This window comes from Meles meles, chromosome X (assembly GCF_922984935.1).
Source record: "Meles meles chromosome X, mMelMel3.1 paternal haplotype, whole genome shotgun sequence".
NCBI classification, from domain to species: Eukaryota; Metazoa; Chordata; class Mammalia; order Carnivora; family Mustelidae; genus Meles; species Meles meles.
Window position 1 is genome coordinate 114,441,746 of NC_060087.1, and position 25,694 is coordinate 114,467,439.

Here is a 25,694-nt window from a genome sequence, read left to right on the forward strand (position 1 = left end):
CGGTGGGGAGGGATGCTGCCTCAGGAAGTATGCTTCTGTACTTTAGCCAGGTCTGAAAACACATGCATGCACACAGTTTATAACTTAAAAATAGATTTACAGAGTGTATAATCTCTTTAGATGGGAAAACAAGAAAAAATTAAACATGTACAAAAGAAATTAAACACGTAGAACAAAAGAAAGCCTTTAGAGACAAGGGAACTGGCTCCAAAACGCCAAGACTGGCACTTGAACTCTGGAGCTCCTTGAGGAAGAATGACAGAAATTTGAGATAATGGGATGGTTTCTAGTTAAAGAAGGTTGACCTGCTAAAAGCCTATGAACCTTATTTTTGTTGGAAAGTTTCTAACGGGCACCTGGGTGGCTCAGTTGGTTAAGTGTCTGCCTTCAGCTCAGGTCATGATCTCGGGCTCCTGGGATCCTGCTGCTTCTCCCTCTCCCTCTGCCCCTGCCCTCACCCACCGCTTGTTGTGTGCACGCTCTCTCGAATAAATAAATAACCTGTTCTGGCCATAGAAAGAAGTGGTATCTCATCAACAGGACTTGAGCTTTGATGGTAGAGAAAGTTGCCTGGGCTCAGGGTCACCACTTCAAATTTATACCATAAGCTTCGAGATGGCAAAAGATGCTCTTCTCAAGTTGCCTGACCTTGTAGGTTTCCCTGTGTCCCTCTCCTATTTCCTCAAGACTTGTCAGCCTTCTTCCTGCCACCTAGCCACCCCAGCTTGGTTCTCCAGTGGCCATCTTGTTGCTCGGCCCAACCTCCTCTCTTTCATTCACATCAATAACCTCGGGCTTGTCCTTTACAATGGCCTGGACCATACTTGGACCAAGCACCCTGCCCTTGGATTTCTGAGCATCAAGACAGTCCCTATACAATTTCACTCAACCTCCTCTTTAGGCATGAGGCGTGCTGACGGGTCCCAACTGCCACCCGTAAAAATCAGTCAACAGACGTGGTGCCCACTTGAGGATTATGGTTTGTTGGATACCAGTCAACTAGGGTTTTACCATACAAAAGCTTTCAATTATCCCAGAAAACCTGGTTGGAAGGAAACAGGCAACGCATCCCAGCTCTGTTCCAATCTCCAGACCAAACACATTTCAACTCCTATTCCTTCAAAAGAAATTTACTCTGTGCTCACTACCTTTATTGTCTACGCCACGTTTTAATTTGAAGTCAGAAGAAACAAACTAAAGTTTCATAATCAATTTTCATGACCAGTTTTGAAACTGAGAAAGAAACAGTGTTAACACATTTATTGAATGTGAAACCTGGTAGGGAAAGGCCAGAGAAACTGTTTTTCCGTCCGTTTTAAAAAAACATATGTTAGCACTTACTGATAGTGTTTCTCTGTATGGCTTTTTAAAAACTACACACTGGAATCATAGGAGTAATGCTATAAAACCATGGGGAGTGGGAAGGAGAAAGAATAGCTTAAGCAGCAGGCCCTTAGGCGGGAGAGGTCACAATGTCCATGGGCTCCGCACCAGGAGGAAACATGTCTAACAGGAAATAGGGCCACTCAGAGGTGGCAGAACTTGAAAACAGCTTGATCTCCACTCCATCATGCTACCAACGGGCCAACCATTTGTGAAGAGCAGGACTTTTCCCCATCTAAATGCCCTTATTAAACCCCAAGGGGTCATTTTTGTATTTCAGCATCTCAAGTTTTCAAAGATGGCCATCTGATTATCTAAGTATTCACCTCAAAGTAAAAGAAAATGATAAGGTTACTGTCTTGAATGAGAAATGCCAGAGTCAAGCAAATCACCAGCCTTTTTAATAATAACACTAACAGTTTAGTGACCAAAAGAGACAGAGGTGGCCTAATGATGTCTTTTGACAATAACACCCATCGTTGCATGGTGTTAACATGTTGTTAAGTACTTTTAATAGTTACAGCACATGTGTGGGGGGGGTGTGGACTGATAAACAGTATATATAGACACATAGAACATTTTCATCCATCCAGGAAAAGGAGGTCATAAAATCAAGACTGAATACAATTTTGCATGGTAACTGGTGGCAAAATGGGCAAGATAAATGACACGCTACATAGAGAAAACTTTTTCAACTACATTACAAACTCAATATGCTCTCTTGGCCTAGCCTGGGAACCTAACACCTATTAAATAGGTTATAAGTTTCAAATAACGAATCTCAAAAGTCAATATTTGAAATACAACCTGTTCTTTAGCTGGGGACTGCCTTATCAGCTATATAAATCTAATTTAGTCCAACTTCTCACCATGGTAACAAGTCCTTTGCAGAAATACTCAAAGACATTTCACATCTCGAAAATTTGCCTTGTACTTCTTAACCACACATAATGTCAAGAAAAGCATGCTTCAAAGGTACTATGTAATTAGAATGGCCTTTAAAACAGGCACAAAGGAAATCATTCCTATTAAAATTAAATCTACTTCATAACAATCTTCAAACCGAGTGAAGAGCAGCAGAGAAGAGAATCCTGAGGTGTTTCGGACCCATACTCCAGAGTTTTTCAAGTCTATCATCTGTAACATTGCTTCCGACATGATTGACGTGCCTCTCATTTGGCTCAGATGGGCTATTTCTTCACTGTTAGAAGACAGCGTGCGTATGAGAACTCATGTTTGGCACAGGGGACTGAAATGGGTTTGGTCGTGGCTTTACATGGATAGACTAAGCCAAAGTGCCAGCTAAGGGATGAAGCCCAGCTTAACAACAATTATAAATATAGTAGCTACTCCTGGGTCACTGCTGCATGCCAGCTCAAGAGCTGAGTTTTAACTCTATCTGTGTTCTACGGGGCTTCTAGGAATTCTAGTTATCTCTGGGAAATCCAGTTTGCAATTTAATTTGAAGTCCAGCATCTGCAGAATCTCTATGCTTATTCTAAGTCTTCAGATGACTGCCTGCTTTTTATTAGGGAGATTTTTTTTTTTTAAGTGACTTGCGTCAACAGCACTATTTTGTGTTCACCCAAGAAAATAAATGAAAGCCCTTAAATTAAACTACTTCAATCTCTTTTTTGGCTCCTTGCAACCATATTTCCATAATGCCTACCATACAGATTCTAGTGCATTCAGAAGGATCCCAGCAGCGAAGCTGGAAGGCTAACTGGCCCTAGGATCCAACAAGGAGAAAGTCTTGGGAGTTCCGAAAAAGCAGTCGCGGAAACTGAACTGTCGCCTCCGAACCATGACTTGCAGAAAAGGTGTCAAACGGATTCAAGGACAAAGAATGTACTGCTGCTTACTTGGGGCCAAAGTTCCCATACCTACCGTCAAACTTCTTGTAACGGGAAGCAAAGACGGCTTGCAATTGATTGCAATGTTCGCTGACCACATTTTTGAAATCATCTTTACTTTGCAGGCTGTATTTCTCCTCCATCTCCTGAGAGCAGCAGGTATAGCCCTGGGGACAGATCTTCAAATGATCACCTGAAAGATAAAATTGTAGGACTATCAATCTCCATCATCCTTCATTAAGTCCAAAAGGGAAGAGTTTGGCTTTAGTGCACACATGCCTTTCCTGCAAAAGCCTAGGCATCGTGTGAATCTGAAAAGTTTTACGAAAACTAAATACATCGAGATAGTTAGCAGGCTCAGTCGGGTAGAGCATGCAACTCCTGTTCTCAGGGTCGTGGGTTCAAGCCCCATGTTGGGGGATAAATAGACTAAAAGCACCCCATTCCCTTATGGGAAAGCTAAAATAAAATAACAAAGCCACCTACAATAGACAAAAGAACGTGTGAATCAAGAAGAATGCTACACTACAGGAAAATCAGTGTGGCCAACAAACACTATCATTCAAGATCAACCCAGACTTTTTTTTTCTTTTTTTATTAAAGAAATCATTCAAGATTTTATGCTAAATACTGTACAAGTCATACAAATGACACGTAAGTTTTTCTAGCTTTTGGGAGTTTACATTCCAAGAGAGGGTACCCTTAATGAAGAACGATCTGTAAAGTACATGTCAGGGGCGCCTGGGTGGCTCAGTGGGTTAAGTGTCTGCTTTTGGCTCAGGTCATGATCCCAGGTCCTGAGACTGAGTCCTGCACTGGGCTCCTTGCTCAGCAGGGGAGCCTGCTTCTCACTCTCTCTCTCCCCCTGTACTTCCCTCCTCTAATAAATAAAATTTAAAAATAAAATAAAATACATGACAGCCAAATACATGATGAGCGAACACACCAGCGGTAGTTATACTGTGGGGAAGCAAAGGGGCAAGTAGATCTCAAGAGGTTGTTGGCCAAAAGGAAACAATGGGAGTTCACACTGGGTAATTTCAGGCTATGGTAAGTCACAAAGGGTAACGGCAAATGACCCTTAAATTTCAGATTTTCTCGTTCAGCACCTCCTGTGCAGTTGTCAGACACCATCTGACCTTATAATACCGGGATACGTGCCCAATCATCCCAGTATAGACTAATGGCTTCCAATAAATGTCATCTTCAGGCAGTGATGTAGTCCTAGGAGTCAAGAGAAATGCCGTAAGATGCATCACTCCGCAGCAGCTCGACCCACAAGGTATCTCCCTCCCTCTACACCAACTACATGCTGCTTCTGGTTAGGACAGGAAGGTATGGAGGGCTTTTTTTGTTTTGTTTTTAGATCCCAAAGTTCACCCGCACTTTGTTCCTCCTGCCACAGAACACAACTGTGCTTTGCGGAGACCATACTTCTCCCTCACAATGCCCAAGAGATGGGGTGCCACTGAAACCTGCCCCCCAACAGTTCTTACCCCTCGAGCCACACCGCCATGAACTGGTGTGATCTAATTTTTACAGACGTTTACAAGGACTTACTGCCATTGGCCCTTCTGCTATTGCCATCCACGGTCCACGCAAGACAAAGGGTCTGAAAACGAATCAAGATCTTAGGAACTCAGGAACTGAGTATGTTGAAGATACATGCACCTGTCTCCCATAAGTGGATGCAATAAATAAAAAGGGTTGGAGAATGAGGGGCCACTCAACCACCACCAGTCAAGGAAATGAACTGGCCCACGAGCTGACCATTGCTGGTTCTTGGCTGACTGTGTTTCGAAGAATAACCTTGACCTAAGATAGATACCACAGTGGCTTTGGAGAGGTGGGGCACTGCAGATGAAAGGGACTTAAGCAACTTAATCTGACTAAACTAGGACTGTCTATGGCATGTATGCAAATAATTACATAATCATACGTGTGCCTGATCATCTTTCTTTCTCGACAATTAAAAAGTAGGGAGAATATTGCTGCTACACAAAAAGGGGGGGGTGGTTACAATAATCAAGGACGATTTAGGAAAAGGTGGAGGGAAACAATCTTCAAACAACTTCCTCATCCAGAAAGTGCAGAAACTCTCTTTTGGCATTCTTGAAACTCTTGGTCAACAGATCAATCTAACCAAAAAAGGGCAGGGGACGGGGGGTAAGATCGGGTATAAGAGTTTAGGAGTTGTGAAGCTGCAGAGTGTCTCAGATCTCATTAGCCAAAGAAGCAGGTTGCTAAGGCTCGGTTTTCTGCAAACACCTTTGTTACAACCAAAAACAAAACTCCCTCTTCCCTGCCTTAACAAGTTCACAGCAGGCCCTTGGTACCGAGGCACATAATTAACAGAGAGCTATCCAGTCGTCTCCAGGTTTCAGGGTTGAGGATTTCCCCCAACACGGTCTTGACATGTGAAATAATAATGAAGGACCCCAACTTGCTATAGTTGGGTTAAATAATCCATCAAACTCACACTCCACACAGAAAACTAATTGGAATGCTCAGAGTGAGAGCTTAAGACACTGCAGGGCTATTTAAATGAATTATAGTTAAGGGAGCAGCTACTTCTTAAGTTTGTCACAGGCTAAAATTCATCACATGCTGGTTTTCGAACGCCTGCAAAGATTCCATGGGGATACACAAGGAATTTCCAAGGCAAAACAATTCATGAGTTTGGAAAATAATCTACGTTCACCGAATCTTTTTTTTTTTTTTTTTTTTCAAAGAGAATGCTTTCTGGGCCAGTGTTTTTTTTTAAAGATTTTATTTATTTGACAGAGAGAGATCACAAGTAGAGAGGCAGGCAGAGAGAGAGAGAGGGAAGCAGGCCCCTGCTGAGCAGAGAGCCCGATGCGGGACTCGATCCCAGGACCCCAAGATCATGACCTGAGCCGAAGGCAGCGGCTTAACCCACTGAGCCACCCAGGCGCCCCCGTTCACCGAATCTTAACAGGGTTCACACATATAATAAACCGAGGGGCCACTTCATGAATGCTATCAAAATAGGTTTCTAAACCCAAGGAAAAGTACACCTTCTTCCCACCCCTAATGCATAACACACACGGAGACACACGGACACACACACACACACACACAACCTGAAGCCAAAAAATTCAGACAGTGGGAAAGAATAATTTTCTATACTTAAGAAGGTGCTAGACATTGATGGGTATAAACTGACCCATAGGAATTTTACACTAAGAAGATACCTTTCAAAAATGTCTAATGGCAATAAAAGTTACCAGTAACCTGCCATTTCCACAGACACATGTATACAGCAGAGCATCTAAAAGGTCCGGCGTATCAGGGCGCCTGGGTGGCTCAGTCAGTTGGGTGGCCGACTCTTGATTTCTGACCATCCGATCTTGGGGCTGTAGGATTGAGTCCCACGTCAGTCTCTGCACTCTGGAGACAGGGTCTGCTTGTCCCTCTCCCACTCCACGCTTGTGTGCATGCTCTCTCTCACAAATAAATAAATAAAATCTTGCCATCAGGGGCCCTTAGCAGGACCTACTGGATGATACCAGAACACTGGGGTCCATGTTTGTTTTGGCAATACCTAATAAAAGAGAGTCCGCATTCATTTCAGATAGAAGGTCTTTCCAGGAAGACATTGTCTAATGGGAAAAGGCTTGCCTTGTGTAAAGGATGACAACAGGGTAGACACTTGGCTAATGTTGCCTCTGGAAAAGTCATCTTCCTCTTGGTTTCCAGAAGCCCACTCCAACAGGCCACTTTTGCCCATGTAGCCTCGAACACACCACTTCTTCGGTCTGTATTTCTAAAAAGCATTACTTGAACATGTTATCTGACATCCCTGCCCAAAGCCCTGCCTGAGACAAACGCAGTCTGAGACACACTTGTGAATTAAATCCCTAGACATGCGTAGGCTACTGGGGGCTTGGTGCCGCAACCGCTTTTGGTTGATGGGAAGCACAAGGAGGAAGTGGTGGGTGGGTCAGTCTTGGTGCACTTGAAAATGGAATCCGAGCTCCACATTCTGGTAAGAACTAAAACCACTCATTTGGTTTTTAGAACATCATGGTGTCTGGGTGGCACAGTCGGTCAAGCGTCCCACTCTTGGTTTCAGCTCGGGTTGCGATCTCGGGGTCATGGGATCGAGCCCCGTCTGAAGCTCCATGCTCAGTGCAGAGTCTGCTTGGGATCCTCGCTCTTTCTGCCCCTAGCCACCCCAACCTCCACATAGTAGCCCACGCTTAAAGAAAGAAATAAATCTTTAAAAATAAATCAATAAAACTTGACTATTTCTGGGTCACCTGGCTGGCTCTGTTGGAAGAGCACTCTTGATCTTGAACTTGAATATTTCTACTTTAAGTGCCCAAAATGGTTTATATTAAAAGGGCATATGTATTATTTTAAAGACATTCTCTTTGTCCATGACTGCTCCTAAAATGCTGCATCTGAAAGACAAATACCTATTCTTTCTAGAGATCATCTTTCTAAAGCTGGTGATACTTTCTCACTTACAAAAGATGGAGCGATGCTTGCTTTGGGCTGAGAGAGTGAGCACAGGGACAAGAGGACCTGATGTGGCACAGGTGGGCAGACAGTACGGGGGTAAGTACTAGGCATGTGCTTTTTTTTTTTCTTTACAGGCCCTACGTAATTCTGCTAGACAGTGCCGTAAGAATTAGTCCTGAAAGGCTTAAGTAGCAGAGCCACGGAGGAACTGGCAAGTTGTGAACCAGTGAGTCCAATGGCTCAGGTGAACAGCGGGTCATGACCTATAGCTAGTCTTGTTTCCTCGGTTTCCCTAGCTCAACCTCCTCCTTCCATGACCCTTGCTGTGTGCAGGCTTCTGTCCATGTATCGTTTCCTGGCTGCTTTCACTCCTTCCCTCTCCCCGGACTGTTCTTCGTCACCTTCCTGTGTAGCTTCAGACAGCACTGCATTTTTCCTTTTCCTTTTTTTTTTTTTTTTTTAATTTGTTGATTTAGAGTTCCCTGATCTTCATTTAAAAAGCAGGTAAGTTGAATGCTTTACGGTTTTCTAAGGAAGCACCTAAATTAAGTTGCTTTTTGTACATGGCCCCTGATTAGATTTTTCTTTGTGGGTCAGTGGCCTTCTAAAGAAAAAAGGTCCCCTAGCCCTGTCCTCGGAGGCTTGGATGAGATTCAATGAAGCGTGCTTTTAAAGCTTAACTCTATGTCATTAAAAACAAACAAATAAATAAATAAATAAAATCCCTTGAAAGAGCCTAACTTTTTTCAATCACACCAGTTCTATGTAATTTCTCTTTAGTCTTGGTATCAATGCCTTGGTTTTCCCAAAGCTGAACGAAGACAATCACCATCAATTACTACTCGATCCTGTACTGGTTCCTTTTTTTTTTTTTTTTAAGATTTATTTTAACAGAGAGAGAGATCACAAGCAGGCAGAGAGGCAGGCAGAGGGGGAAGCAGACTCCCTACTGAGCAGAGAGCCCTACATGGGGCTCGATCCCAGGACCCTGAGACCATGACCTGAGCCAAAGGCAGAGGCTTAACCCACTGAGCCACCCAGGCGCCCTACTGGTTCCTTTTGGAAGCTCTTCAGATCAGTGTTTAAAGAGGTAGACCCTGAGGATAAGGAATCTAGTCCATCCTTTACCAGGACTCGGGGCAAACAATCTGAACACGTGCTTTCTCGTTTTACCTCGCTCACTTCCTCTCACCGAAGGCTGGCTCCGAGGTACAAATGGGGTGCAGCCGACGGTCTGCAGATTTTTGGCTGCTCATACCCACTTCCCTCTAGAAAGTGCTACAAGTGGTGAGCAGTTCTCAGGCCAACTCTCTGCTTATTTACTATCAATTCGACTATTTTGCACGGTATCTTACAATTACATTCTCGGTTTTCCTCAGAAAATTCATTTAGAAGTCCGACTGGATGCCAAGAACATGTCTCTCTGATTCTCACACATTTGGGGGGAATGGTGATAGGAGGATGCTTGTAGTCACCACTCAGGCGCTGGCTTCCTGCATCTGTAGGAGATACTGGGAGATTCTAGTCTTTAGGTCCCCCCAGGGCTGTGGATGGAGGGAACCTCTCCGGGACATGGTGGCAGAGAACCCAGGCTCGCCCGCACCCGCATGATTTGGAGGGCATTCTCAGCACCCCAACTGTTTTTTACCAATAAAACAACCAAATGCCGTTGGTAAAAGAGACACAAATTGCACCCTAAGGGGAAGGGCTGCCATGGGGAACATCTGAGAAGAACAGACCAGAAAGCACTCCATAAACTGCAAACGTCTGAAGACTGTAATTTGCCATTGCTCCTTCTTGCCGAAACGGACTGCCTGCCTCACTTGGCCTTTGAAGAAAACTTAGCTCTTTACAAGGGGTTTTTAGGAAGTTGAGTTTCGAAAGGTTCCAAATACTTAACGTGATCTGGATCTTTCCTTCTGCAAGGCTGGTGGTAATGGTAGTCTCGGGCTAAGAGGACTGACGTCTCCCTGGACGTGGTTCACTGCAGGCACGTCCACTGCAAGGAAAGCTGCTCACCCACCAGAGCCTCACAAAGCCCTTTGTAAACAAGGAAGCACTCCATAAATGTAAAAAGTGCAATGAGGAAACGCAGAAAGAAAGAACATCTATTCTACCCTGATGAGCTACTGAAGTCATCCAGGAAGAGACTTCTACCAGCCGAGGGAAGAGGGGCAGCACCTTCTGTCCTCAGGCTAGTTCAGGAAAAGTTTCTTGTTCAAGGGTGGATCTGAGGGGAGTCAAGACAGCCAGACAAGAGGCGTTGAACAGCACGCATAAGCGACAGAGAACGGATGAAAACGAAACACAAGACATCTCAAGGACCATGGAAAGCAAAGCCCTGGGAGCTTAAGGGGACATGATGATGGACTAAGATAAGATATTCTGGGTGGGTCCCTGGACCAGAAAAAGACACTGGGGGAAAGCTAAGGAAATCACACAAAGACTTGTATGTGAATGTTTATACCACTATCGTCCTAATAGCAAAACGTCCGATCATGGGGACAAGCAAAACGGGGCCTGTCTGTATGATGATCATTCCACCAGGAGGAAGAACAAAGTCCTGGTACGTCTTAAAACACGGCTGGATCTCAAAAATAAACAAAACAAAAACCCAAAACTATGCTAAGTGAGAGAGCCAGCCAAAGTCCACACATTGTATGATTCCATTTACAGGAAACGTGCAGCATAGGTCAATTTACAGAGACAGAAAGGAGGTTAGTGGGTTGCATAGAGGAATGGGAAGTAAGGAGAGATTGCAGCTAAAAGGTAGGGGATTTCTTTCTGGGATGATGAAAATTTTCTAAAATTGCTTTTGGTGGTGAATCCATAATTCTGCAAGTATATTAAAAGCCTCTGGGGCACCTGGGTGGCTCAGTGGGTTAAAGCCTCTGCCTTTGGCTCAGGTCATGATTTCAGGGTCCTGGGATCGAGCCCCACATCCGGCTCTCTGCTCAGCAGGGAGCCTGCTTCCTCCTCTCTCTCTACCTGCCTCTCTGCCTACTTGCGATCTCTCTGTCAAATAAATAAAGGAAAAAAAGATTAAAAAAAAAAAGCCCCTATACACTTTAAATGGGCAAATCATTTAGGATCTGAATTATATCTCAGTAAAAGCATTAGTAAAATAAAAAAGAAACTAAGAATATCAGAATATCAGAATTAGATGGGGACTTCAAAGAATAATAATGCAGCCACGCTGGTTTTGATTGTGACAAGGCACCACACTAAGTTAAGATGCTAATGACTGGAAAACTGCCTGTGCTAGCCTCCCGACTGCTGTAAATCTGAAATTCTTCTAGGATAAAAAGTTTATTATTTTTTTTAAAGCAAACTTCAGTTTCCAAAGGAAAAGGGGATAAATATGGGGGGGGGGACTTAATCAGGCTTTTAAAAAAATATGAATACTTGGTGTAATTTTATTAGTCAGAGCTATATTAAGCTATGATTTGCTGGGGGTGATTTTCCTAATCCCTCAATTGCTACTTTACTCTTTTCCTAATTTTTATTTGTTCCAAAAGTAAAACAATTCCTTGCCATTGGTCTCAAGAGTTACCAAAATGGTTTCTGCTCACTTTCTAGATCTAAATCCACGAAGCCACAAAGTGAGCTAAAAAGCAGGTTGCTGTGTAACTCCACTGCCTCCAAGCTACCTACGAACCCCAGGAGGAATATACAATGTTCTGCTTCACAGGAACAAAGAAAGAAAATCTCTAAAGGGTTTTAATATTCCCAGGAGGGCAGGGGCAGCGCATACATTAATCCACCCGCCCCTTTGCAAAAAGGAGCGGAATTACCACATGGGATGTGCGAGGCACATCGAAAGCCTTCAGTCATTTGACCTAAGCCTTAGAAAGCAAGCACATAAATTATAGTTATTATGCAGATGTAGCATTTGAGATCACCTACCAATCAGTAGGAGAAATGCAGCTAGTTAGTATTTTGCAAAACCTTGCCAAAATACAGCTCTGGAGGGCTTAAGACTGCCAATTATTGTGAGGTCCACTAATCCTGCAAGGTGGGCTAGAGAAGGCCAATCAGAAACACGTACATTTTGAAAATCAGTTGTATTATATTTTTCCAAGAATACCTTCCTGTAAGTATATTTGGAAGAGTCGGGGTTGCTACTTTCCAACTCCATGCGTCATTTCAACGAGCATTCAGATCCACCTTCAAATCCACTCGACAGAAATCAGCAGGGTTTTTAGCGCTTTTTAAATGATAAGCAAATTATGAACCAAAGTTTCTATCGGGCCATCTTGGAACCCCCTTTTAGTAGTAGTAAACCAAAGCTTCCCTCAAGTATCACCCAAGCAGGCGAGCGGCGGGAAATGCATACTCTGACCTAGGTTACAGTCACTTAAGAGCAGCAAGACCACCGGCATGGATATTGCCCATTCACAACCCCTTTGTTCAAGGCCCAGGACTCGCAAAAGGAATAGCACTACTGGTGATTAACCTAAAACTCAATGACTCGGAGGCTCCGATGCCCACTGGATGCCCACTACCTAAGCAGTCGGTGCTAATGAAGGCTCACAGGACTGTGGTGGGGACTGCTGGGGGGCCGGCTAGTGGCAGGCAGGAAAAGTCGGAGTTCTCTCGCTTTACCGCAAACAAGACAGCTTTCCGGTCCAGAGTTTCTCTCCAACACCAATTTATAATCTTCACCGGGCTCATAATTTAACAGAATGCTTGGAGGTAAAGGGTTGCGAATGCCTCAGTTACATATTCAGCGACCCACAAAAAAGTAGCCTAGAGACAAAATCCCATTCATTGGCTAGAACATCCTGTTCTCTGACACCCAACAGTGCTTCTGGATCACAACCCCTGGCAGACCGAGGTCTTGGTGGCGTCATCTCTAAGACAGCTCGTCAGGCCAGGCTTGGAGGGCCACAGGGACTTCCAGGCTGTGGGGAATGCTGGCCACCAGCATCTCGCTCTTTCTCTGCACACCTCTAGTCTGCACAAGTCTTAATGTTTGCCCCCGTGAGCAGTCTCCTGCAGGCAATCACTTAAGACTACAGACAAAGTGGATGGGGCACAGTGTCCTTGGAAAAACAGGGAGTGATTTTCCTTATTATTCCTAAATCATCTCTCCAGGAACCCCGCCCCCCCCCCAGGAGCCCCGTTCTCAGATAACCTGCCAAAGCCATTTAGGTTAAGTAGCAAGATCAGAAAGAGTCAGCAGGTGAGTCGCAAGTTTATCACAGATGTGGAAGAAAATGCAGCTGGTGGATGGGTGAGTTCACAGACAGACACTTCCCCTAATGCAAATAGCAGTATCTCCCATTTCATATATGCTACATGGGTCATGTGGGTCATGAACATTTTTTAAAGTAGCTTCTCGTTTTTTCGTAATTGCTTTCAGCTTGGGTGCCTAGGAAAATAAAAACCCTCAACTTTTTTTTTTCTACTCTCTCTTCCATGATACACCTAAAATTCCTCCCTCCAAAAGTATGACCACAGGTTTTCAGTAAATCTACTTCCTACAAAAAACATATTCTGCAGAACAACATACTCCTTAATCAGGAATCCTCCCAAAGATATTTCTCCAAATGGCTATCTAGACAGCTTTTACACTAAGTGAGAGCCAAGTCTGCTGCCTCACATAAAGAAAAATGATTCCCAGCATCAGATTTCAGGCCACAGGAACCGTTCTTTAAAATTCTAGCCAGGACAGTGGGTTAAGCCTCTGCCTTTGGCTCAGGTCGTGATCTCAGGGTTCTGGGATGGAGTCCTACATGGGGCTCTCTGCTCGGCAGGGAGCCTCCTTCCTCCTCTCTCTCTCTCTCTGCCTGCCTCTCTACTTACTTGTGATCTGTCAAATAAAGAAATAAAACATTTTTAAAAAATAAAAAAAAAATAAAATTCTTGCCAGGCATCAATAAAATGGTGAAGAAGAAAGAAACATTCACATTTACAGTATTTGTACTTCATGGCCTCGCTTAAAATCCACTTTCACAAAATTCTTGCTCAAGGTCACAGTGAGCTACAGCTTACTCTAACACAGCTCTGCACTGAGGGACTCTTCACTAGTCTCCATTCCACACATACGGACATGAGCCACAGCTGAACACAGGTCAACTTCTATAACATGGGAGGAAAAATTCGGCACCTTGCTTAAGCACAGGCAGATGGAGGAGGCGCAAGGTCCTCCTTTTGCCAGGCCGAGTCTCTCCAACCCTCAAAAAAGTTCCTCTCCTCACCATTATCAAATATCCTAACCCCTGGGGGCCTGCTGCCTTTGGGGACATACACCCTAGAATTTACTCCTTTTTAGTGGGCTCTTTGCTCCGGAGAAAACTTCTGTTGACGGGGTTTGCAGAGTATACTTCCTCTTCTGGGTCATTTATTGGAGCTCTAAGTAAAATGTCTTGGTCCTAATTTTGCGGAGCAGGCACCACTAATATAGCCATCCAAAGAATTCTCTACCCATACCCTTTGCTTCCTTCCTCGGAGTTAGCTGCTGTATAATGTTTGATGGAACAGTCCCACATTCCTGTGGTGATGCCCGTTATTTCCAGTTTCCTTGGCTTGGTGTGCAACAGCTTTTTGAAGGCCCAAGGAGATCACGTGCCCTGGTTTCCCTTTGTCCACATATGCTTTAGTCCCTTGAAAACTACAAGGTCATTCATTAGCCAAGCATAGATTCCACCTCAGAGAAATAATGTTGCCTTTCCCAGAAGACTGACTTTGCTTAAGTTCGCAGTGTCCCACTCTTCACTGAGATTCTCCCAGCTTACCTGGTTAGGGAAGGAAGCCCCCGTCTGACTGGGATTTATCCTAATGGCAATCTACTAGCTCCCTGGCACCACTCGATCCCCCATTTCAGAATCTTTCCTTTAGGATCAGATCTGTCGATTTGATTACACTTGATCTGTTCCTTAGGATTAAAAAATGCAGTATCTTTATCACTTCCGGAACTAGTTACTTCCACAGTCCACCGCAAGAGATTATCTGGGAAGAGAAGGCTGCCTTAAAACTTTCCCTAGGCCTAAATCAACAACGGTTCACTTTACCCAGACTAACCTTTGACCCAATTTGGCAACACAGAAACTGTGCCATCCACCAGTGCAGAAAATGCAAAAGGCGTGGTCTCTACTCTTGAAAGTTACACGGATTTTAGTGTTGCTCCGCAGGCGTTTTCTTTCTCCCTCTCACTCTATAATCGGAATTCCTGCATCCCTATCCCTCAGAATCTCCGAGGTCCTCTGATCTTCTCCTAGACCAACTCAAGTTCAAAAAGATAGGAGAGTCGACACTATGCCGGGCAAATCCACCCAACCCATGCTTCTCACCCTGGGGCTTCAACAGACGGGCTTTTTGGAAGTGCCTCTGGACAAACTGGGAGAAAGAGTTTGTACTTGCACAGACTCAAATACAACCCATGCGTTGCCAGATGCGCTGTGTTCGTTTTCGGAGTCGTCCAAAACAGAAGATGTTCATGTGGACTCAAAAGCAGAATCCTGTGACGAAAGGAATAAGCAGACTCCTTGGGGATTGGGTTTGGCTACCTTTCTTGGTCAACAAAGCAAAATCGGCGAAGTGAAAACTGCTCATACAAATGCTTTTTTTTAAGCTATTTGGCTTGACATGTCAGGTCACTAGTCATTCAAAGGTATTTTAAAACACCCCACCTCTCAGACGGTGTTAGTGCTTTAATTTTTACAAGTATCCGACTCTGGTCATTTAAGGCTGAGCTTCCCTAAACTTATATTCCAACAGGCAATAAATCACTGACATGCCCCATTCAATTTTTGCAAGCGAGGTCTCAAGAGAAGAGCTTTTATGCCTTCAAGTGATCGACACACCAAACAGCAAAGGAGCTGAGATACTACACAATTCCTCTGTGTCACAGTGGGATTAATCCCTGTTTGTTCTGGGCTCTGAAACTCTGATAAAAAGGTGCTTGAAGCAAAATGTAAGGTATCAATTAGGGAATTCTTCAGCTGGGCTGCTGCCATGCCAACCACCTACTGTTTGACTCTTATTTCTTAAGTATCACAGGAAGAAGTAAAGGCAGATCTTGAGCACTAAATTGAAGTATTAATGTGATTATTTATTGATGACATGAAAAAGTTTACTTCCTTACAGAAGAGGATGGAACAGCGATTGCTGCTTTGCCAGCAAGTGACAAGGAAAAGAAAGAAACCAGGCATTTGCTCTGCACTCAAGTCCCTACAGGCCTGTTCAATTCCTGGCCATCCTCAGGCGCAGGCCTGCCAGATAAGAGGCCTCACGGTTACCCCCAGGGCCACAGAGATGCAAATGTTCCCAAAAAACACCAGTGCGATGGAGGTGACCGGCCCTCATGAGTGCAGAACTGTCAGATAATCAAGAATGAAGGGCTGCCTGTTACCATTTCTGCTTTGGGTGGGGATGAAAAGAAAGAGGCCATTCCAGTTTGAGCCTCTAAGAGAAAATGAAAGTCGCTGTCATAGGGCTGCCCCTGGAGTCACTGTAGAACGGTGCCATCGTAGGACTTAAGGCAGGCGGCAGAGCTTCAGAAACCTGGGCAAAAATCAAGCTGGAGACGGATGCTCATCGTCCCACATCAGACAGCTTGCCTAGGCTGGGTAAGTGGATGCTCGTTTCACTCCGTCAGTATCCAGCTTGTTCCGTAAATCTTTGGGGTCATGGGTCAACTGTTCACTTGTAAAGCAATTAATGCAGTGGAGTATCTGGTCCCCAAGAGAAACTCCAGTCACTCCCCCCAGCCCCAGAACGCGACCCATCATGAAGGCCACAGGAGTGAGAGAGAAAAAGAATGGATGAGAACCGGGTGAGGGAGAATGACAAGGAAGATGCTGTCGGACCCGGGGCTGAGGGGTGGCAATCTGGCACAGGGGCCTCAGGTTCCACGGTGACTCTCAGCAGGCAGAGGGACATGTTTTCCTCTCTAGTTTCCATTACACAGAGCCTGCAGATGGCACACCATTACTCCTGCAATTAGTGGCTATAATTATGAAAAATCTTTGATGTGAGAGCAAAAATTATTAAAATGGCCCTTCTTAGAAAAAGGAAGGCTGCAAATATAGCCTCCTTTGCAAAATCAAGGACCAATTTCATACCAGGACCTTCTGCCAGAAAAAAGGTTGTTCAGTTTCATATCCTTGTTTTCAGCTTCTCCCCTTCAAGATGTTTTATCCCATGTGGAAAACGAATAATGGTATGTGGCCCATGGTGTATTTTAAGAGTATACTTAGGGGTACTTCAAAGGAAAATAAAAGAGTAAACTTCTCTTGGCAGACACATGTGTGACTTGCACAAGCTCCTGGTTTGTCTGCTCCCACAGTAAGCAACAAGAGGTCATTTTTAAAACAGTCATGGGGCGCCTGTCTGGCTCGGTTGGTGGAACGTGGGACTCTTGATCTCGGGGTTGGGGGTTCAAGCCCCGTGTTAGGGGTAGAGACTACTTTAAAAGAACCAAATGAAGTCTTTAAGGATGAGAGCAAATGGCAACAGACAAACGTCAGTCTTGGTTTAAAGGCAACACTGGGTGGTGCTGTGCCTATCTGTTGGAATGAGTACATATTTTCATGGACTTAAACGGTATCAGTAACTAGACATATGAAAGAGAAGAGCTCACTTTGTTCTCTTTGTCTTTTACAGGATCACAAACCATGCAAGATCCCATCTTAATTCTTTTCTTAATCTTCCTAATCTTAAATTGAAACTAAATCATAATCCCTAGTCTAGCCAAGGTTAAAGGAGCACATATATTACCCCAGTGCAAGACTTTAAATCATATTCTGGAAATCAGTTTCAATGTGGGGGAAAGGGGCCATTTCAAAGGCTGAAGCGAAAGCAAATGTCCAGCATTATGAGCCCTGCTTTTTGTAAATGAGTGGCCTAAATTAGAATGAGTCTGACCAGGCTAGGGAAAAATACTTAGGTTTCTGTCCATGGGTATCTCTATTTTTAATATATCATCCCAGCCCAATATAAAGTCATCAACTAACCTAACTCAAGAGTAACTCTACTGTGATAAACTCAATCATACAGAATGATAATACTACCATAAGCTTAGGGAAGAAGCACAGTTCGATCTCGAGTTTCACAAACATTGGAGGAGGTGCTTGGTAGCACAAGTCTGAGCTTTGATTTTGCCTAAATGACCAGATGGGTAAGGGCAAGTGTAGGGCATACTTATAAAATGGCATGGTTTGGGGGTGCCTGGGTGGCACAGTTGGTTAAGTGTCCGCCTCTTGGTTTTGGCTCAGGTCATGATCTCGTGGATGGGGAGATCAAGCCCTGCTTTGGGCTCTACACTCGGTGGGAGTGGTGGGGATCTGCTTCAGATTCTCTCCCTCTCTCTCCCCCCCTTCCCCCTCCCCCACTCACACTCTTGTGTGTGTCAGAACACTCTCTCTCAAACCAATAAAACTTTTTTTAAAAGGGCATGGTTTCATCCTTGTGAGATGAACTTTCATGATTTCAGGATTTGTGGGAGCAAACAGAAACACAAATTATGCCAGGGATTATTACGAAATAAGCCTGGCTTTTTTTTTTTTCTCTCTTTAAAAAAAAGGTCATGACGCATTTTGCTTATTGGTTAAAACTCTTATAATAGCACTGACAAATTTGTGGCCCTGGGAGAGCAGACAGAAGCCCAGCTGCTTTTTCAGTAAAAAACAAATGAAGACAGTCCCAAGTAGGAGAAGACACTCACTAAATAAAGGAACTAGAAAAGATTTCTACACATAGTACCTGCTCTGAGTCTGGGGTAGGCAGGCTCTATGGGATACGGAGAGCATAAGGACTTTCGAGTTAAACAGGACCAAATCTGAACTCAATTCTGTGCAATTCTGGGTCAGTGTCCTCACTTCAGAAACTATTTAGTCTTCCAGAAAATAGGGACAAAACCAGAACCTACCTCACAGAATCATGAAAAGCAGTAAATGTATATGGTACCTCACTCAATACTAGCTATTGCCAGTATAAATACTGCCCTCAGAAGAGAACTCTATTCTCCAGAAGGGGAATCCTTTCTGTGCTTCAGGTTTGGCTATACTTAAAGAAAGAGTTGTTCGGGGCACCTGGGTGGCTCAGTGGATTAGAGTCTCTGCCTTCGGCTCGGGTCATGGTCTCAGGGTCCTAGGATCAAGCCCCGCATCAGGCTCTCTGCTCGGCGGAGAGCCTGCTTCCCTCTCTCTCTGCCTGCCTCTCTGCTTACTTGTGAGCTCTCTCTCTGTCAAATAAATAAATAAAATCTTAAAAAAAAAGAAAATTAAAAGTTGTTTTCTTATTACTGTTATACTACTAGCAGTCGTCTTCATCTTCGAAAGCATTTATTTTTAAAATTTACCCACCAAAAAGCAATTTAGCTTTATTTAGCTAAATATAAACTGTCTGTTGGTAAAAATCCAGACTACTGCAATACCACTCTGGGATTACATGCTAGGCAATCTCTTCTTTAGTCCTGCAATGCCTGTCCTAACCTTGGAGATTAATGTAAAATAAAGGTTGCTTCATATGAAACTTCCATTGTTTTAGGTCAAAAAAGTCACGTAGCAAGCAATTTTACATAGCCTGGCCCAAGGATTTTGAGGACTCAACTTGGTATCGACATCCAAATATCTCTACCTATCAACTATGAACGGTTTGCGTTCTAGAATTCCTGCACTCACGATTCGCAAGAGTGAAAGACAGTAACATTTGCTTCCTTAAACAAGCATCTTGCTTTTTAAAAAATGTGTGTGTGTAGGGTGTGCACTCTGTCCCTGCACTGTCCCGACAAACATTGGCTCCTCCCTCATGGCAGTGGCTTTGCCAAAAGCTCTATCCAATAAAGGTAGATGATTCCAAAATTTGGAATATCTGAGGATAAATGTATGTCAGAGAAAAAAAAAAAAAAAGGAAACGGGGGGGAGGGGGGAGAAAACAAAACAATGAACCCACCCCGAGATGAAGGGAGTTTGTTCCCTGTCACATCAAAGGAAGGAAGAACAAAGATGGAAATGACAGCTCCCCGCACAATTGTGATGCATTTAAGTGCCTATTTTTTTGATGTTTCTGATGAGAGTGTATCGACCTCAGATCGTCTGTCAGTTTAGCACCCGATCACCTCTTCATACTCTATCTCTTAAATATTTCTGTCAAACACATCTTCCTCTGTTAGGTTTTAGACGGGTACCATAGATTTCCCTCCATTTACCCCCTTACAATTATACAGAAGATCCACAGACATGAATAAGAAAAAGAAAACTCATCAACATAACGCTTAACCTGCCAAGATGAAAAACGAGGGCTTCCTGAACAAGTGTTTCTAGAAGAATGTGTGGGCGGAGCGTGCGGGGAGGGAGGGAGGAACAGGTGCTCGGGGAGATACCCTGGCCTTGGTCCTGAGTAGTATATAGGACGGAGGGGCACCAGGCACGTGGGGGCGATGGCGGAACTATTAAATCCAAGGGTGTGATGAGGAAGAGAAAAGTTCCAAACTGATACAATGTGTTTTTCCTATTTTAGGCTAAGAAGCTCTGGCAAAACCAGGCATTATTGAGGGAGAAAGGGTTCCAAGAGTAAACAACAAAAGATGCCTGGAGACTGGTTTAAAAATAGACAGAAAAACAAGCCTCACCTTTTGTTATCTCAGAGTAAGTGCTCCCAAGTCCTTAAGATTTCGAGAGGCTACAGAGAGAAAACAAAGAGAAGCTTTCGCGTGGCTAAAAGGCAGAGTGAAAAGAAGTGAAGGTATCTTTGATGAGATAACAAGCTAGTCCAGACGGAGGAGAGAGAAAAGCCCACAGAACTAAAAACCAGGCAGGAGCAACTTGCAAGAGAGTGGTGCGCCAAGAGCGTAAGAGGCTGCGCTCTGTCAAAGGGCGGAAGCCATTCAGAGCATTGGCGGACCCACTTCATCACAGTCACCGGACTAAAGAGGAGATGGTCGGTAGACTGAATGAATTCTTTGTCTTCTAAAGAGATCTGCATTCCCAAACCAGAACACTGAACTCGGCAGGTCAGAGGTACTAGATCAAATAGTGGTAAACACATCTAATCAACAAACCAGGAGTAGATAAATCACTGTGACCAGATGGTATCCACCAGCCAGTTCTGAAGTAAGTCAAGGGTGAAATTGTTTTGGCCAACATGTGTAGGCCGTCTTTACAAACAGCCACTGTGCCCGAGGGACTGGTGCTTGTCACTTCGATTCCTATTCATAAGAAGGGTTCCAGAAGGGACCCTGGGAAGTAGAAACCAGTAAGGCTCATTTCCATTATCAAGCAGGCTGGCAAACTTGACAATGAAGGTGCAATCACTGCACATTTACAAAAATAAAGCCTATGGGGGAAGAGAAAATCAAATATTTTGGCGAAGGAGACAGATCACTTTCATCTAATAAACCCGAGCTCCTGGGGTGCGCAGCGCAAGAAAAACGTGTGGCTGGATAAAGGAGACCCTTAAGACAAAATGTACAGGAGTGCTAAAACGCAAGAGAAAAGACTGCCCTGCACCTATGCCCCTATGTCCAGGCATTGAATCTTCTAAGCTACAGAGAGGAGATCAGCAAAATTCAGAGGTTGGTTGAAAAGACTGGGGCAATTCTTTAAGGGACGTGGCAGAGACAAAGGAAAATAAATTAAGGTTCGGTGTGGAAAGATGGGAATGTTATTTCTTTTAATCAAGCATACGGAGAGGCTTTAAAAGTGTTCTTTTTATAGCCTCCTGATATACTGAACTTACTCAATCAGCAACCCTAGAAGCAGAACGACGGCTCACTCACACATTGCTTCAACTTTTGGAACAACCCAATAAGCAAAGGAAGTCTTGGTCTACCCTCCCCCCCGCAAAAAAGGACAAGAAAAAAAACATTCAAAATCTGTGGAATTTACTGTAGAATACTGGAGCCACCTTCTGGGACCCAGCCTTTATTTTGCACACAAATATTCTAGTTGCGTATTTAACCACCTCTGCTGATTTCTGGACGTTCAGTTCTGCCCTTAATTAAACAGAGCCCTGAGGCCGTCACTGCTTTCTTTAGTGCATCATTTCTTACATGATTTTCATGATGATGACCGTGGGTCTTCCTTAACTGATTACAGCTTTTAATCCTTCTGTTTATAAGCCAGGGGAATAAATATTGCCCCAAATATTTTCATTGAAATGTTTAGAACATTTTTTAAGACAGTTTGATATGTGAAAGGGTAATTATCTGGCAAAATCTCTTACTCAAAATATTTCCTTTTCAGATGAGGCAAGATAACGAAGATGTTATTTTAAAGCCACAAGCATTAAGGTCAACAGTTGGAACAGGATGCAACTCAAAAGCTTCACAAAAGTTCTAGATGTATTCAGAGAGCAGGTCAACAGGGTGATTTATTAAGGAAAACTCACTTGTGTTGTATATATTTAGATGCTTTGAATTTGTGTTCCAAAAAAGAACATTCATTTTACTTCCACCTGACCATGGTGTCCTTGCCAGAGACCCAAGTGACCAGAGAATGGACCCAGGCGGCAAGGCGGTTTTTTCCTTTCAAAAGACATCAAACAGCCAATTCATATTACCAAAAACATTAATCCCAGAAGACTTCTTGGGAGAAAAGAGTTAAGTAAACACGCAAGTAACATTTCTTTCTCAGGATGGGCTTCTTTATTTCTTCAAACATGTATTTTCCCCTTTGGGAAGAGAGACTCTGCTAACTGCACTTTACACCACTCTTTCTTTCTCTCGAGACAACTTGGGCTTGATGAAGGAAAAAGATGCGATGTATCCGAGAAGAAAACGAAAATCAGATACTCAAGGAAAGCCAGCTCTCAAACCACATGCCTCAGGACAAGCGGCTGTGCGCACCAGAAAAGCACCATTTCTGGTCTTTGTTGTAACGTGTATTAACTGCTCCAGGGAAATGAAATGGAACAAACACTGGGTAACAGCACGGAAGGCCAAAATAGCAACGTTTTCTGGAAAACTAAACTGCAGAAATTCTACCGTTCCTCCTCCTTTCTATCGGAGTACCCAAATGCAAAAGCTACTCATCTCTCACAGAAAAGAGAAAGTGACAAGGCAGGGTTCTGAGGAAGGAAAAGACTCCCGGACACATCAAATACAATAATGGAAACAAAGACACTGAAAAAAGAAACTGGACAGAGAAGGGGCAGGGGGAAACGGCGGCTCACTCATTTCCATCCTAAAACTGCCAGTGTACAAAATGTCACACGCCATATCCGTGCCCTGCATATAACACAGTACAGAATGCGTTAAGAACGGTTTTACAATTTTAAATAGCCCTGGTCTGGAGCCTGAACTTTGATGGAAACGCATCATTGCTCCCGGTCTCTCACGGGGCATTTCATAAATGAACGCATGCGTGGCCACAGATGACACTTAGCACTGATATTTCCTACTTCTTAGCAGGATCAGACACTAAGAGCGCCAAGAGTAATGCCTTGCAAAAGAAGGGATGAAAAGCTTACCATATTGCGGGCAGCTCGGAGAGAAACAAACATCCTCTGTGAGGGAGGGCTGTCCCGAAAACAGCCCTGTGTAGTGGCTCTCACACAATCTTTATTTCATGACAACCTCCACAATGGTGACTTTTCAGTGAAAGCTTATCAACACCTGGTTTCCTCTCACACAGCTGCGTGGGTGCTGCTGTGGGCCTAGACCCCTCGAGCTCCTTCCAACCGCACTGCTGTCTCCCACCCCAAGAAACAGGTAAGTTGAGTCTGGAGAGCCTGGCTAAGGGTAGGAAGGGGGAGGGGGAAGGGATCTTTTGGTAAAACAAATGCTGGTCGTGGTTCGCTCTTCAGACAGCAAGCCGGGGCATGACAGCAAGCTGGGAAGGCCACGGCAGAGACGTCAAGAGGCGCAAGGGTAAGGGTCATCAGCATTAACGATTTTGTCACAGGAATGAACCACACGTGCAGGCTCTCAGCCAATGATCTGACAAATACTGTTTGTTTTCAAACACGTAGCTTTGCATCAGCTGAATATGCCGGTGTCACCCCTGATTTCACATGCTGACAAACATGTGTAGGTAGTTGGAGGTGGGACTTGGGAAGTAGTTAGGTCACGAGGGTGGAGTCCCCATCAATGGGATTAGCGCCCTTATAAAAGGGCCCCCAGGGACCCTCACAGCACACACTGAGTCTCAAGGGCACCTTGACCTTGGGACTTCCCAGTCACTGGAACCCTGAGAAATACACTTCTGTTGTTTAAGCCACAGAGTCTCGGGGATTTTGCTATAGGAGCAAAACAGACTAAGACAAGCTAGTATTCTGAAAATATGCCATTTACCCACTCCTCACCTGCCAACACTGCCCGCATTCTCTGGAGGATGGAAAACAGTGAACCAAGGTTCCATGTAAAGTAAAGGCTATCAAAGTTTCCGACCACTAAGAACTGGAAGAAGCCCATGACCCTGAGATCGGAGTCCCTCAGTCTATGAAAGAAAAGCTGAAGTTTCCTGTAAACATGGGTGAAACTGTCCAAGGCGGCATGGCCTACTAAGTTACCTGGGGTCTCCTGCCATCCGGTTTGGGATTTTTGTATCCCTTACCAATCAAGTGAACCCTGACATTAACCATTAGGGAAAAGCAAATGGGAAATTCATGAGTCCAACATGGAGCTAGACCTGTTGCTTATCCCCCAGCCCCAAATATTTTTTAATATTTTCCCATCTATTCTTTAACCAAAATAGAATTCACATGCCATCCAACTCATGCACTTATAACGAGTACAGTTCATTGGGTTTTAGTTTAGTCACTGAGTTGTGCAATCACTAGTATCTAATTCTGGAACTTATGCATCACCCCAAAAAGAAATTTCATACCTATTAGCAGTCACTGCCACTCCATCCCCTCCACCCACCCACGTACATCAGGTCTAGGCAACCACTAATCTCTCTTCTGTCTCTGTGGGCTTGCCTATTCTGGACATCTTATATAAAAGGAAATATACAACATGGAGTCCTTCTGTACTGGCTTTTCTCGTGAAGCCTCAAGTTGTTAAGGCTCATCTGTTGTAGTGTGTCTCAGTGCTTCCTTTCTCTTTATGGCTGAATGTTATTCCTCTGTGTGGACTATGCCATGTTTTGTTTATCTGTTTATCAGTTGATGATATTTTGACTGTTTCTACCTTTTTACAACCCTGAATAATGCAGCCACAATCATTGTTAAATTATTTCTTAAACTAGTTGATTTTTATTTTGACGTTGGATACAGACATTGACCGGAAACTCTCATGGCAACACTAAAATCTGAATAATATCCAACCTTAGTTCTGTTTCTTTTCTTTTCTTTTTTTGCCCAAAGGGTTTCAAATTCTCTTAGGTATATACATACCTAGCAGTGGAAGCCCTGGGTCACACAGACCACAGTCTATGCTGAACTTTGAGAATCTGCCGCTCATCGACCTTTTGGAGTTAAGAATTCCATCCGGACTGGCCACAGATATGAGCTTAACACAAGTTATTGGTCTCTACAAGCTAGCTGTTCTGGCCACCAGAAACAACAATGACATTTAAATTGGGAGTGATGACCAAAACAAAACAAACTCCAAAACATGGGTTTAAATCTCTCAAATAAGAAAACACACTTAAATTTAGTCACTACTTCCTGTTTTCATCCTAAAACTTAGACAAGGCATTCTGAACTTCAATACAAACACATAATTGCAAAAGTGGAATGAAATGGTAAGAATCAGATATGAACCTTTTTTTAATAACTCCCATATGAATTATATCTTTCAGGAATGGTAAAAGGAACACATAAGTTTCTGGATTGGAACACAATGAATTACCTCAAAGAGATCTAGATATGAACGCTGTTGAAAATCTAAGAATATCCACTGTTCCTGACACAGCTAAAAAGTACACTTCCTAAGGTAACTAAGACATTTAAGACCGTCCCATTCTCTATTAAGAGATCCTACTAATGCAAATATTATCAACTCATTTGAGGAGGACAGCCTGGATGGGTAAAAGGTCATTCTTGTCAAAGATTGGGGGGGGGGGCAGCAATGGGCCTTTC

At 43.8% G+C, this 25,694-nt stretch overlaps 1 protein-coding gene across 1 annotated transcript in view; it reads right to left on the reverse strand.

Annotated features, from left to right (window-relative positions):
• GPC4 (glypican 4) overlaps positions 1 to 25,694 on the reverse strand; it is a 106,872-nt gene that overhangs the window by 31,465 nt on the left and 49,713 nt on the right. The window contains exon 2 of the mRNA XM_045996015.1: positions 3,271 to 3,429. Coding sequence (XP_045851971.1) covers positions 3,271 to 3,429 — 159 coding nt within the window. The remainder of the gene's footprint in view (positions 1 to 3,270; positions 3,430 to 25,694) is intronic.